This window comes from Panicum virgatum, chromosome 9K, assembly GCF_016808335.1.
Source record: "Panicum virgatum strain AP13 chromosome 9K, P.virgatum_v5, whole genome shotgun sequence".
In the NCBI taxonomy this organism is placed as follows: domain Eukaryota; kingdom Viridiplantae; phylum Streptophyta; class Magnoliopsida; order Poales; family Poaceae; genus Panicum; species Panicum virgatum.
The window spans coordinates 26,208,099-26,222,746 of NC_053144.1; the positions used below are offsets into that span (position 1 = coordinate 26,208,099).

At 43.4% G+C, this 14,648-nt stretch overlaps 1 protein-coding gene across 3 annotated transcripts; it reads right to left on the reverse strand.

The window, feature by feature from the left end:
* Positions 1-2,407: 2,407 nt before the first annotated feature.
* LOC120651014 (protein NETWORKED 1D-like) lies at positions 2,408-11,546 on the reverse strand. 3 transcript variants are annotated; one of them, XM_039928336.1, is made up of 6 exons: positions 11,266-11,541; positions 10,619-10,696; positions 10,200-10,504; positions 6,208-9,533; positions 4,122-5,996; positions 2,408-3,818 (listed from the first exon to the last, which is right to left on the reverse strand). In XM_039928336.1, the coding sequence occupies exons 3-6, from the start codon at positions 10,297-10,299 to the stop codon at positions 2,679-2,681; spliced, it is 6,441 nt and encodes a 2,146-aa protein (XP_039784270.1). In that variant the 5' UTR covers positions 10,300-10,504; positions 10,619-10,696; positions 11,266-11,541; the 3' UTR covers positions 2,408-2,678. The 3 variants fall into 3 exon arrangements, with proteins under 3 accessions (XP_039784270.1, XP_039784271.1, XP_039784273.1); XM_039928339.1 differs by having other exon boundaries at positions 2,410-3,806; positions 11,266-11,546; XM_039928337.1 differs by lacking the exon at positions 10,619-10,696 and having other exon boundaries at positions 11,266-11,483.
* Between the last annotated feature and the right edge of the window lie 3,102 nt (positions 11,547-14,648).

A 14,648-nucleotide genomic window follows, 5' to 3' on the forward strand; every position in this document is an offset into this window, starting at 1 on the left:
TGTGCATGGCCGAAGGAAGATGCTCGCCGAGCAATCACATTCTAACTAACACTGACCTAGTGTTAATCCCAGGCAAGCCCCGGTGCATCAATCCTAGTATTTTAAATGCTATTCAAATTATGTTCCTATTATGTATCTGTGCATTTACGTTTACAGGAGTTGACTGCAACCTTAGATGCATAATCCTAGGTACCCAAGTACTGATTACTAGAAGTTAAGTGCGAGTAGATGCCCTGCTAATTAGGACCAGTAAAAGTCGAGTGGTTTCCTGCCGCTCGCGAGATGATAGGTTCTCTACTACATACTGCAGAATATAAGGTCTACGGGCGGGGTCAGGGTACTATGTTTCTGGATGAGACCCCGTCTGTTTAGTGCAGAAAATGTTAAGGCCGCAGTGTGTGTTAGTGGTGGTTAAGCGTTTGAACGTACTAGACACATGCCGAGAATACGGTAATCGGTAAGCTTAAGTACTGGATTGAACCGAGGCCGGAACATACCTCCCCACTGTCTTGACTTTGGTCTCATTTGGGATGACGGGTGCAGAGCCGGGCTCTGTAGTCGAGGGCGGTGGGCCTGTTCCGTGAAGCGGGAATTGAAGGGAAAAGTTGCACGTGTGACTCTAGGAGTAACCACGTGACGTGTGTTTAGGTCTGCCTGACCAGGTTAACAAAATCGATTCGAATCGTTCCGCCGCTCACGGACAATGAGACTGCTTAACCCTTCTACCACATAGAGTAAGAAGTGGAAGATGATGATGATGGTAAATTTGGCTGGTTGGATGATGAAAGATAATTGTTTCCACCATGTATGCTATTGGATAGATGCTCACATAGAATGGTTAATTGAACTAGAACCTGAAAGCTAAAATATAAAATTAAGGATCTACTCTCTATTGCTTTTCGGCAAACAAATCCCTCAAGCCAAAAGCCTTGCATGTCTAGATAAAAGGCTAAGTATACCCTTAGTCGGGTAAGCCTTGCTGAGTATTAGTATACTTAGCCTTACTTGTGGCTTTGTTTTTCAGGTGGTGCATCGGAGGTTACGATTGACGTCGTGTGCGGGCTTCATCATGACGTCTGGTTTCGACGCTAGACTATCGTTCGTTTTACGTCAAACTTGAGCTCTGTTGTTCTTTTATAAATTCAAACTTGGTTTGTAATATTAATTCAATTTCATACTCTGTACTGTAAAATTTGTGGAATGTTGCATTCTCTGGACTGCTTTGTCGATCCTGTTCAAGTGGTTTAATCGGGATTTTACCCGACTGCCGGATTACTCCGTTCTAAGTGCGTGTTAACTCTGATTGTCGTTTTGATGATGGTTAGCGCACTTAAACCGGATTAATTTAGTCGGGGCTGCCACAAGTATGCCGCGGCCCGGGGCACGCCGGGGGTGCTCGTGCTGTGCGTCGACTCGCCCATCTACTTCGCCAATGCGAGCTACCTGCGGGAGCGGGTCGCGCGGTGGATCGACGATGAGGAGGACCGGATCAGGCCCGCCGCCGGCGAGGAGGAGAGCCTGCGGTGCGTCGTGCTGGACATGGGAGCCGTCGCGAGCATCGACTCGTGCGGGACCAAGATGGAGGATCTCAAGAAGAGCCTCGACAAGAGACGCCTGCAGATCGCGCTGGCCAACCCCGGGAGCGAGATCACGAGGAAGCTGGACAAATCCGGGGTGCTCCAGCTCGTCAGCGACGAGTGGATCTTCCTCACGGTGGCCGAGGCCTGCGACTACGCGCAGAACAACTGCAACGCAAGGTCTCCTGATGAGATGGCTGAACTCTGAAGCTCTGAACACCAGCTTGGCTGGCGAAGATGTCTGATCACTGAATGTATGGCCACAAGGCGCTTTTTTGGCAGAGCCAGAGTTAATACTGACTGTAGTTCTGCTAAGAGCAGCTTTTAACTTGTAATACTAACTGAAATCATGAATTTGGAGGTGGAAAACTACATTGGTACGAAAATGGACAAAATTTTCATATCTTCTCCAGTAACCCTCCAAAACTTCAGTACTAGGCACCCAAACAGCAGCACAAGCTACGGCACCATTACCACTGCATACTTGTGAATACAAATAGTACCGAAAATAAATGTTTTCACAAATAATTAAGCATACACAGCTTGCTGGATAGAAAGAGCCGTCCTGATTATTTTTTAAAAAAATACACAGACAACCTCATGCCTTTTTATATCACATGAGATTAACAGAAACAGAAATTACCGATTTCACTTCATTGTCCAACTTCTGCAGAATCTAACAGAAACAGAAATTACCGATTTCACTTCATTGTCTAACTTCTGCAGAATCTAAAGGAAATTGGGACAGGGGTTGGATATCAAATGCACTACAGCTGCAGTATGAGACTGAAGCAAAATGCACTGCATTGGCCATCAATATGAAGCATGCATAGATAGGAATAAAATGCCTTGATGGCTTGATATATATCACATTGATATCTAATACTTAACATATTGAGCTAGCTAAGATGGCCTCATTTAGACAGGAAACCAAAAGAATTAATACATAAGCTTGTTCTGAATGCTAAGATTCTAACTCAATTACAGATGGGATCCTAGTAACATCACTTGCTCTTCCAGAGCAGTGACACTCTGCCAGCCTTTTAAAGGAGCAAGCATCTCAATTTCGTTTTATTTCTTCTGCCGTGAGAACAAAAAAGGTTAGGGCTCAGTTCTTGGTTTAGGACGCACGCAGCCGCAGAATGGGGCCCTCTTCTTTTTCTTCTTCTGCCCGCCACCTCGGTCCTTCCTTCCATACAAATAATCCCTAAGAAGCACACGGGTGCGCTTGTCAGAGACCTTGAGCCTTCGGTACTCATGCTCTTCCTCAAGTTTGAGCAGGACGTACTGTATCTTCTGAAGCTCGAGTTCCAATCTCGCCACATTTTCCGACCCTTTCTGCACCTGCTCGGAGATTTTCCTCCTGCTGGAGTACCCTTCTCGCTCAGTGTTCATATTATCCGACAAGGCGGGATAATTCTCAGCCTTCCTAGTCAATTTGTTGTTGAAATTGATCTGTTCCAAGACATATCCCTCAGTCTCATTAAGCTGAGTGCTCACACTACTGTACTCAGAATTCATTGGGGATTTGCCCTTTGCTGGTTCGTCCATTTTCCGCTTCAACTCCTCGATGCTCGCTTGCATGCTCAACAGCCTCTGAGCATCAGAAGCGAGCCTCTCAAGTACACTCTTGCTCCACATTTCATGGGGCTCTACAGGTCCCTTTGACACCTCTAGCTTATTGATCCCGAGGTCCCTTCCCCTTACTAGCTCAGAGGAAGGGTACTCACTCTTCACCTCCTCAACCGCTTGTATGTCATGCTCAGATGACGACGACTTGGCTGTTTGATTCTTGCAGTTCGTCTCCGCAGCCTCCCACAGCTGAAGCATATCATCATCCAACTCAGCATTTGCGCCATTGCCAAGGGGATAGAGGGTAGCTCCCATTCCATATGGTGGACATGTAGATATTTTGTCGAGTTCAATGTCCTTCATTATCTGGACTTGCTTCCCTTTCGAGACCTCAACATCTTTTTGTTTCTCACTGTCAGAATATATTTCCTTTGCTTCCATGCGCGAGCTGCCTCTTGCTTTAAGGTCTTGAATTTCAGTATTTGCTGCCACCAATTTAGCTGCAGACTCAGCAGACTCCTGATCTTGACGATCTTTGGCATTCAATACAACAACTTGGAGTGCTTCTATTCTTGCAATCAACCCTTGTAACTCTGGAGTTCCTCGGGGTAAGCAGTGAGATTCCAGCCCATCGTTGCCCTCTTGCACATGAGGTACCTGTGCAGTTTCCTGAACAATCAGAGATCAGTTGTCAACAGGGGGTTGTAGTTCATCATGCGTACTATGAATGGAGGTGCACGATAAATTGCATCACATCCATATTGTACATGAACCACCAAAGATATATCCAGCTAATAATAAGTGATCTAGATGGAAGAACAGTAACAAAACTTAAAATTACAATCAAGTATTACAAATAATAATAGGATAAGTAATGGTCAATTTTGCTTCAAAGAAAGAATAGTATTGTTTAAACTACATGACAGATTTTGAAAGGGTGTCTAATTAGTAACGACAAACAAAGAAGATTACCTCTTTGCCTTCTGTACTGCAAGGTTTGGACAAAGAAAATGTGTTTTGTTCCAGTACGCTGACATGATCAGCCAATGATGCTATGAGATTTAGATGTGTGCTTGACTCAGCTTTCAGTTCTACATGTTCTTCCTGAATGCCAGTCATTTTTTTCTGAAGCTCCTCAATGTGAGCATCACGTGAATAGATCTCCTTCATTAGCAACTCCTTTAGGGTTATTGTACTAATTTCTGTATCTTTACCTTCCATCAAAAGCTCGAGTGCTTTTTCTTCATAGACCGCAGAATTCACTGAAGAGGTAATTGCATCATCCATCAGGGCAACAAATTGCCTTTCATATTGCTCAACATCTGATTGCAATGCCTCATTGGCTTGATGAAGTTGCAAAATTTCATCATCCTTGGTCGTACACTGCTCACTTAGTCTTGTGATTTTCTTTTCCAATTCTCCTTTCACCACTTTAGCACCTTCAATCGCAACCTGAAGAGACCCAACAACTCCACACAGTTCCCGGTTCTTTTCTTGCAAGAACTGAAACTTTTCTTCTACTTCCAGTAGCTCATCATCCTTCTGCATCAACTGTGACATGCAATTTTCAAGTTCAATGAACAACTCCTGGCAGATAATTTTATTGGTGTTCAAATCAAACTCTGAAAGGACTAAACGAGTCCTCAGAATCTCTAGCAAGTAAACGAAATATTCCTTTAAGTGATTATTTTCCAATTCAAGCACCGTCAACCTTCTGCTCAGCTCATTAACTTCAAGATCAAGATCACCCTTAGCCAAACTCAACAAAGCCATCTCGTCTGTAAGAGAAACCAATGCAGATGCTATCTCATTATTATGTCCCCTAAAGAATAAACACAAGTTCTCAAGCATCATGCATTCTTCAAGTACAGTACTATTTTCATCTTCCAAGAAATTGTACTTCTCACTCAAGAACTGGTATTCCTTAGACAAGGACTCATTTGTCTTGGTCAGGTCGGTAATTTCATCTTGTGAGACCTGGTAGGACTCTTTTAAGCAAGATAGCTTCTCTTGCATGTCGAATACTTCAGTTTTCAGAACCTCTTCCCTCTCACTGCTTTCCTGTAATCCTTGCCTAAGCAGTTCATTCTGTTCCAACATCTGGTGATTTCTATTTTGCAAAGAAATCGATTCTGCTGCTCCACTTTCCACTTCTTTCTCTAGGGCACACTTCTGTAAGTGCAGGTCTCTGAGCTCCATCCCTACTTGCAGCAAAACAGTTGAGAGAACTGAAAGCTCAGTGTACATGAGCATATTCACATCTTCTGTTTCACCCTTAAGTTTCAGAATGTTATCGGTTTCATCTGAAACAGTCTGCAACAGAATTTCGTCCTCAGCTAAATCAGCAGGTCCTATATCTTTGCAGATATTCAGAACCTTCATTTGCTGTGAAATCCCTTCCCTCAGTTTTTCATTATGCATTAGCAATGTTTTTTTCTCCTCCTCATGATATCTGGCTTCCTCCATCAGCTCTGAAACTAACATTGTTGCAGAATGATTTGCCTCAGCATACTTCTTGCATTCAGTGAAAAGAGCAACCTTCTTGTCTTGTTCATCAGCCAAACTGCTCTCCAAGATAACTGTATTAATAGAAGCACATATATTTTTCTGTTGTTCCTGTTGAAGCACCTCCTCCATATAATGGTTTTCATCTTGCAGAGAAGAAATCTGTTTCTCGTAACTGTCTACTTGCAGTTGATGTGATTTTACTGCAACTTCATATTCCTCATTTTTAATTCTCAACTGACCTTGCAGTTCCCTTACGTGATCATATGCAAAATCCTTCTCTCTTGATACAGAGGAGTGCTTATCTTCAAGGGCTTTCATAATCACTGTAATGCTCTCCAACTGAAAGGAAAAATTTACTCAAGACATTAGATGAGAAAGAATTTAACTACAGAAAGGATATTAAACGTGAACAGTTTATCAAATTATAACAGTGTAACAATAATAGTTTCTACTTCAATAAAAAACTTGAGGATGTAGATTTATATCATTAAGTACCTGAGAGAACATACTAAAGCCGTACTAAGCTGAGGAGTGTCAAGAAAAAAAGTACCTGAGAGAACAGATTGTTCTTTTCAGCAGAGAGAACCTGGCAGGATTGTTCACAATCTTTCAGCTTCGTTCTCAAATCTTCTAGCTCAATTTTTGTATCAGATAATGAGATATCCAAGATGGAATTCTTCTCTGAAACATCAGATAAACTTTTACCAAGGATCTCCAGCTCTGCAACAAGAACAGCCTTTTCAGAAACATGGCAGGAAATTGCATCCTTCAGAGAGCTTTCTGATGCCTCTAATGCTTTTAGATTCTCCCTCATTGCATCGATTTCAGCAGAGAGAGCTGAGTTATTTGCGAGGTGAGCTTGGCAGGATTCTTCAGAATTCTTCAGCTTTGTTCTCAAATCTTCTAGCTCAGTTTTCATATCAGATAATGAGATATCCAAGGTGGAATTCTTCTCTGAAACATCAGATAAACTTTTACCGAGAATCTCTAGCTCTGATGCAAGAACAGCCTTTTCCGAAACATGACTGGAAATTATATCCTTCAGAGAGCTTTCTGAAGCCTCAAATGCTTTTATCTTCTCCCTCAGTGCATCCATTTCAGCATTTGCATCTGAAAGTGAGTTCTCCAAGAGTGAATACTCTTCAGATAGCTTCTCCACCTCTTGGACCTTTTCTGAGAGAAGTGCCTTTTCTACCTCATTCTTTGCGCACACCTCCTTCAGTTTTAAGTTCGTAATTTGCAATTCCTCAATTAGCTTCTGGTTTATTGCTGCACTGGTTTTCAGGGCTTCCATCTCATCAACCAGACTGTGGTGCATCCCCTCTAGATTTTCCTTCTCATCCCTTTGGCAAGCAAAATCTCTCTGAAGTGCTTCCTTTTCACCTATGTGTAACCCCATTTCTGTCTGAAGTTTCACATTCAATTCCTTCAAAACGTCCAATTCACGATTAAGGTCCTTTATCATAAGCTCAGTAGAAATATTCTGTTCACGAAGAATATGGATCTCCTCCGTATGCTTGGTTACAATGTTCTCCAGATCCATCTTACTGTTCTCCACCTGACTTAAATTGCCAGTCAGCTTCTCAATTTCCAGCGCCAACCTGTTCACTTCATTCTGTGACTCAGAGCGAAGATTTGTCATCATAAGGAGAGATGTTTCTCCTTCAACGCGTTTCTGAGCTTCGTCGTGTAGGCTATTTTGGAGGTTATCTGCTTCTTCTTTCTTATGCTCGAGTTCTTGTTCCAATATCTGTATTTTCCCTTCAACCTGCTCCAGTTCAGCCTTCAAAGCTGTCAGTGCAGATTCCAGATCAGATATTCTCGCTGCAGACTGCTGGTTCTCATGAAGGGTAGCATCCTTCTCGTTGTTTAGAAGTAGGATGGTTTTCTGAAGTTCAAATGACAAGTTCTCCAACTCATTCAACTTAACATTCTGCTTCTCAATTTCTAGATGCAACCTACTCACGTCTTCCTGAGACTCAGAGTACATTCTCTCCATTGACTCAAGTGATGTTTGGGCTTGAAGTCTCTTCTCACATTCATCTTTCAAACTCAACTCCAAGCTGTCCTCACTTTCATTCTTATGTGCAATTTCTTGCTCCAGTAACTGAACTTTCTGTTTATGCTTCTCCAGTTCCAACTGGATCTTTGAGAGTTCTAACTCCAAATCAGATGCTTTCTCCAATGACTGTTGTTGTGCAAGAACTGCTGCATCATTCTCCTTGTTCAAATCCAGAATGGTGCTCTTCAGTTCCTCCAGTGTGCTCTCCAGATTTAACTTGTCGTTTTCCAACTCACTCAGCTTCTTCGTTGATCCGTCAAGATCTTGTGTTAGTGTTTCCATTTTTTCCTGCAACAGGGAATGCATACCCTCTGTCATGAGAAGAGTTGCTTCAGTTTGTGTGCGCCTATGGCATTCATCTTGTAGCTGGGCGTGGACAATGTTCGCTTCTTCTCTCTTTTGTTCAAGATCTTGTGTCAGCAACTGTACTTTCTTCTCAGCCCCCTCTAGCTCTGATTGTAGCTTTGAGAGCTGAGATTCGAGAACTGAAACCTGCTCCACACACTGCTGGTGTTGAAGTAGAGCTTCATTCTTCTCAGTGTTTAGCTGTGAAATGATGCTCTTAAGGCTTTGTATTTCACTTTGAAGTTCATTCTTTGAATCCTTGAGCGTATTTATCTCATCATTAAGTTTCTGTATAAGCACCTCAGAAGAGTGGTTTTGTTCAGTAAGGCTCTCAATATCCTTCTTCAGCTCACAAACAGTGTTCTCAAGGTCCCGGTTGGTCTGCTTGAGCTCATTCAACTTTTCATTTGTCATCTTTATTTCTGCAATCAACCTCTGTACTTCTTCGTGAGATTGAGCAAGCTCCTTCCCCTGGGAAAGTAGAGCATTTTCAGCATGTATGCGATTTTCGTGCTCCTCCTGGAAGCTTAAACGGAAACTTTCCAATTCCTTCAGCTTTTGGTCTAGTTCTTCTTGTTGCATCTTCATCTTCAGATCCAAACCCTCAGCTTCAGACTGTAGTGCAATATTGAGTGTTTCAGCATTAATTAGTTTCTGGACATCTGCAGCCATTTCATCAGTTAGCTTCTTGAGGTCAGTCTGTGCCTTAGAGAGTTCAGACTCCAATGTAAATATTCGCTCAGAGGACTGATTATATTGCAGAAGAGATGTGTCTTTATCAGAATTTAATTGCAATACTGTCTCCTTAAGAATTTGGATCTCATTTTCAGCTTTGTTTGCCCGCTCAGATTCTGACAACATCTCTTGTTTCAGCTTCTGGCTCTCAGCTAATAGTCTTGAAACTTCTTGTTGCAAATTTACCATGTCTTTGCTGATATCTTCTTTTCCTTTACCTTCTGGGCTTTCAAAGGTTAGACCTTTCCGCACCTTTCCATCAAAACCAGCACGAGCATTTTCACCACTCGATGAAAAATCATGGAACAATTTTAGACCTTTTCGACTTGACAATGCACTGGTTTCCTCTGGGTGTGTACCATTCCTCTTGGAGGTGGAAAGCTGTGGTGACACACCAACTCCATCCTTCTGCTCATCGGAACCAAATGGTGCGCGGTTGAAGGTAGACATATCTGGAGTTTGTGGCTCTATTTCTTGGCCGAAAGAAGAGGGTGATTCATCTGACACTGAAGGCATCTGATTTGGAAATGCTTCAGACATTGTTCTATGAGCCTGACGAAGTGCCCCAGTGGCCTGATCATACCTTTCTGCCAGCGCACGGTATGCTCGATAGAACTCCTCCACCAATTTCATTAGCTCTGGACGTTTCTTGTAGTACATCTCCGCTCTCCTTGCAAAAGAATCAGCATCTTCATTGATAAGTTTGATCATTGCTTTAACCTTTGTGTCCATATCTGTTGCACAAAACGAGACCCAATTAGTTCGTGGACCACACTGACAAATGCAGTCCTTCTGTTGCAACCATATCTTCAAACAGATTACCATAGTTATGAAATTGTACATATATATAGAATAATGTCGGTTACTTCTCAATGACAAGGTAACAAAAACACAAAAGGCATCCAAGCATTTCAACCCATGGCAAAACAGGAATATATAAATCTGGGTTTCAGGACTGCCCCAGGAAAAGATTATTTTGTCATCATTTCATATGATATCTTCTTTTCAGATAGAAAATGCACTTCACACATCCAATATTGATTCAGTTTTCATATGAAAGGAAAACTTTTGACACATATATGAACGACAGTCTAAAGCCCATGTTGATTTTCCAAGTTGAATCAGATTGTGAAAATATTGCATGCTTTCCAAATTTAAATATGATATGTGCAAATTCTTTTATCAAAACACTAACATTGAGAAAACTATCTGATGAGCTGGAAAGCTGCATATGTAATGACTCACAGCATGAGCATTGAAATTTAGAAATGTAGTTTCAGACTGAATAATAACGATAGGCAGGGCACCAGCAGTGCATAAACATGAGCTCAGCAGGCAGCTTTGCCTTCACCTCTCTAGTAAATTAGGAAAAATGAGCTTAAGACAGCAAAAGAACACACCGCTGAGATTTTCCTGGAGCCATTTGGAGTTCTTGGGGCTGATATGGCTGACCCACAACCATGAGTACTGCCTTGAGTCATGACGAGCCAGAGCTGCCATTGGTACTAGATAGAAACACAGACCACTCCAACCAGTAAATAATGCCTCGCTTCCTCAGTACTCAAAAAAGTGCAGAGATGCAATATTTTATCCTCAAAATCGTGAAATTTCTGAATTTGCCCACTTTTCAGAATGTGGGGTCGATGGAATTAGCTTGTACAGTTATAATTCAGCAAGCTCCCATCCAATCTGTTAGTGCTTTTACCTGCATAATTAATGAGACAGAGAGAGTGAATAAGATCAAAGAACCAAGTTGTCAGCAACAATGATCAACAGGACTCAACAACTTCATGGCAGCAAATGAGTTAGTAGTACATACCAGTCAGTGAGTTAGCAGTACAACTGCCAGAAAAATATAAAGATATAGGGATAATTAGCACTGCAGCAAGTCAGTAACCTGAAATCAAGAAAAAAAATTAAAACTGTATTCAGTAATTGGGAGGTGAGAAAAAACCGGTGCATGCATGGGCACAGCAAGCTGCAAAGGTGAAATACTTCCGCGTCGTCTGATCTAATGTAAACAACAATCAAAATCTTCACAGACTGAACGATAACAGGTAGAACCAGAAAGCAAACCCGCCAAGATTTTGCAAAGAGAAAAGCAACAGGACTTGAAACGCAATCCCCAAGGGCAAAATTTCCTGTGGGAACAACAACCTCGAACCGCGATGCTGCACCCAAGGAAGGATCAAAGGAGCAAGTTTCGGAAGCAAATCTCACCGTAGAGAACAGAGAAGGGATATAAAATCACATGATCCACGCGGGCTGGCTGTTCTTTATCCCACCAACCAGACCCACCCGTCAACACCAACCATTCCGCCAATCCAATCCCCGGCAAAGGCAGAATCACGGAAGCCACGGATCAAGAAAAGCGATGAGCGGGTAAAAATCACGGCCTGGAAAAAAGAACCAAAGATCCAATCTCGGAGCAGCAGAGTCCACTGCAGGGGGGAAGCAAAAGCATACCAGGTGGAGCCTCTCGGGAGGAGCGGCGCAAGAAGTGAGCGGCGGCGGAGGCGCGATGCCGAGATCCACCAAGCTGCCCGCTTTCTCCCTCCATCTTTCTCAACCCATCCCCGCGCTGCGTTCTCTCTCTCTATCGGTCTGGAGCCTGCCTGCTCTGCTGCTTGCTTGGGCAGGGCGCACACAGTAGGAGGCGGCTGCAGCAAGCGGGCCCCGCGGACGATACAGGAGGAGGGAATAGACTACTCGTGACCAACCTTTGAAGGGAGAGAGGGACGGCGGAGGTGATGCCAAATGAGCTGGTGTTTTGGGCGTCATAAATGGGATGGCGTCAATTTGGGGAGGGAATTACGAATTTCTTTTTTTGAATTACGAATTCCATGTAGGAGTATACTGTCTATTTGAAGCAACGGTCATAGTAGTAAGATGCGCATTTTTCCAAAACAAAGTGATCGCTATGATTCTAACGGGCATTTCAAAATTGGCAAGAATTTTCTGTCAATATACAGTACTTGCTTGTCTAGTTCGGGGAAAAAACATGTCTCGCAGCAACACTTCACATTTGCATAAACTCAGCAAAACAGTCGTGTGCATAGCCAGTCGGTATCTTGGCAACATAGCATCATGTGTTTTCTTTTCTGCTTTTCGCTTCCACAACCGGGACCTGAAAACATTCCTGATGGCATGCATGAGTCTATTTCTCTTTGATCCAACAGGTAAAGATGTTATCTAACACGAAAATGATTGGTTAAAAAGCGTGCTGTGACTTTGCTCTTACACCAAGCATTTCCCCCTGCTTAGCCTAAACCCTTGACGTCCTCTATTTTTTAACAAGAAAAAAATTATACGTCCTAATCCTCCATTAGAAGATGTCACATATCGATAAAAAGAGGGGTGATTGAAAATTATCATCTAGAGTCAGGATGACATCTCGATAAGAGGGGTGTATTGAATAATATCATCTAGCGTCACCATGATATGTAACACATGACACCCGTTGTCGCATGCATGCCAACAAAAAATAATTTTTTAAATATAATGTAAGCCCAGGCGTTTATATACCCACATACTCATAAAGTCATAATCCTAATTAGGGTTGAAAACGGTCGGGATAAATCTCGTTCCGTTCCGCACCGATTTCTACATTTTACCGCCTCGTTTTCGTATTTTCGGACAAATTCGGAATCAATACGAAATTCGGGATGTCAAATTCGAAAACGGGTCGAAAACGGTTTAGCTTCTATCCCGATCGTTTCCGCATTTCCCGTATTAGATCGGGATATCCCATTTTCACAAATTCGGAATATCCCGAATTTACAGCCCACAAACCAGCAAATGTGATGTCCTCTTGAATCTGAAAGGCCCAGCCCAAATCAGCGAAACACTATCCACACCACCACGCGCATCCGCCTCCCTCAATCGCTCCCTTGTCAGCCGCCCCCACCCAGTCTCGCTCGCCCGCCAGGCCGCCAGTCTCGCTCGCCTGCCAGGCCGCCACCGCAGGCGCCAGCCGCCGAGCCCCTCCTCCGAACCTCCGCGGACCGGCGGCAGCGGACGGCAGTGACGCAGACACGCAGACGCAGGAGGAGCCGCCCCTGGAGGAGCCTCGTGGGAGAGCCATCGCCGACACTGACTTCCTGGAGAAGTTGCATCGCCCGCCACCGCCAGGCGCCAGCCGCCGAGGCCCTCATCCGATCCTCCCCAAGCCGGCCGCCGAGGCCCTTCTACGGCGCTCCCCCAGCCCTTCCTATGGTGACGTCGGTGAGGCCCTCCTCCACTCCTCCCCCCCAGCTCGTCCTCGCAGCCAGTCCCTCCTACGGTCCTCCCCCGGACGGCCGGCGAGGCCTCACCAGCACCGCTGACGTGCTCGCCCTTGTGTGCGCAGGAGCCTGCAGCCGCGATGGATCCGCCATCTCGTCCGGGAAACAGGAGCAGGGTAAAGATTAAGAACGTCGGTTTCTGCACTACTATGTGCGTACTGTAGTTGAGTCGTGGCTGTGAATTTGCTCAATGTTCTATCTTTAAATGTGTGCTTGAGAATTGTGGTTGTGACTTGTGAGGTTGTTAATTATTATCATGTTTATAAATACTTGTGATATTATTATTTGTCTATGTGTTTTCATGTACGTATGTCAACTTTGTCAGATGATTGGGTACGATCGTACAGGGTCGGTGTTTCCGTTTTGTCTTTCCGTAGACTGTTTGTTTTCGACACATTTCCGTTCGAATTGGTTCGTTTTCGATATACCGTAAGTCCGTATTCGTATTCGTGTTCGACTTGTTCGTTTTCGATATCGTTTTCGTATTAAAATGTAAAAATGAAAACGGTAAGGGGGTTTCCCGACCGATCCCGACCGTTTTCAACCCTAATCCTAATTGCTACTGTATTTGTTAGGATTACGGATATATTATATATATTTTTTATAAAAGAGAAAAAATATTACCATCCCAGCAGGTAAATGCTGTTTATTTCTTGGGGGTGCTCTCCGTCGAGTCCATTCGTGCCGTGGCTCATTTGTGTCCTGTCCCTGTCCTTGATGGTATTTTTAATGGACTGGAGTGCTCTTACCGACGGACCGTGTTGATCCCATGATCCATCATCGGAGGGCGCTGATTAATTCAGCTGATTATTATTGGCTGTTACGGAGATCGAGAGGACAGAATGATGATCCCCATGTGGCTGCAGAGGTGTCCGTCACAAATGTCACGTTCCCTTCAACCGTTTCCTCATCCGTGTGCCGTGGACACACGCGCCGCCAGGCTTCCTTTCAAAGAGCAGTCAATGCCTCGTGGAACTTTTTCTTTTCTAAACGTGGTACCACCTTTTTTTTCTCTCGATTTTGCTCGTACACATAATTTAAATTGTCGAAGTTCGTATGCCACCTTTATCAAGCAGATTGCAAGATTTTTTTTCTTGTCTTTATTTATTTCATTTTCGCAAGATCTTTACTGCGGGCCAAATTCTCAGCAACTGATATGATCGCTTGGTTCGAAAGATCCATAATTTATTTGTGATTTTACATTGGCAAATATATGATGAGACTCTTAAATTTTTGTTGAGCTGCGCAGTTGGACTAAATTTTTTTTTTCTAGAAAAAGTATTGACAAAAACATAGAACTATGTAAGGTTCCACTTGTTTTCTTTTCTTTTAAAAAAAAGCGAAAGCTTCAGATGAGCCGCTCATCACTCACAGCGAGCATGACAGATTCGAACTCGTGCATTCCAAATCATACAGGTGCAGCGGGCAAACATTTGGAGTTGTAGGGCACCGATGAAGCCTTACTAGTTCGGAAATAAAAAATAAGATAAAAAAAAGTCGGTACAAATCCCGTGGCAAGAATCTGTATTATGACGAAGCTTAATAAATCCATAGTTGTATTTGTTC

Bases quoted from the DNA above. Each gene is read 5' to 3' on its own strand.
- LOC120651014 (XM_039928336.1), bottom strand. From the start codon at position 10,299: ATGGCAGCTCTGGCTCGTCATGACTCAAGGCAGTACTCATGGTTGTGG. The intron at 9,534-10,199 runs GTGTGTTCTTTT...TTTGTGCAACAG, and splicing joins GCTCCAGGAAAATCTCAGCG to ATATGGACACAAAGGTTAAA. The intron at 3,819-4,121 runs GTAATCTTCTTT...CTGATTGTTCAG, and splicing joins GCAGTACAGAAGGCAAAGAG to GAAACTGCACAGGTACCTCA.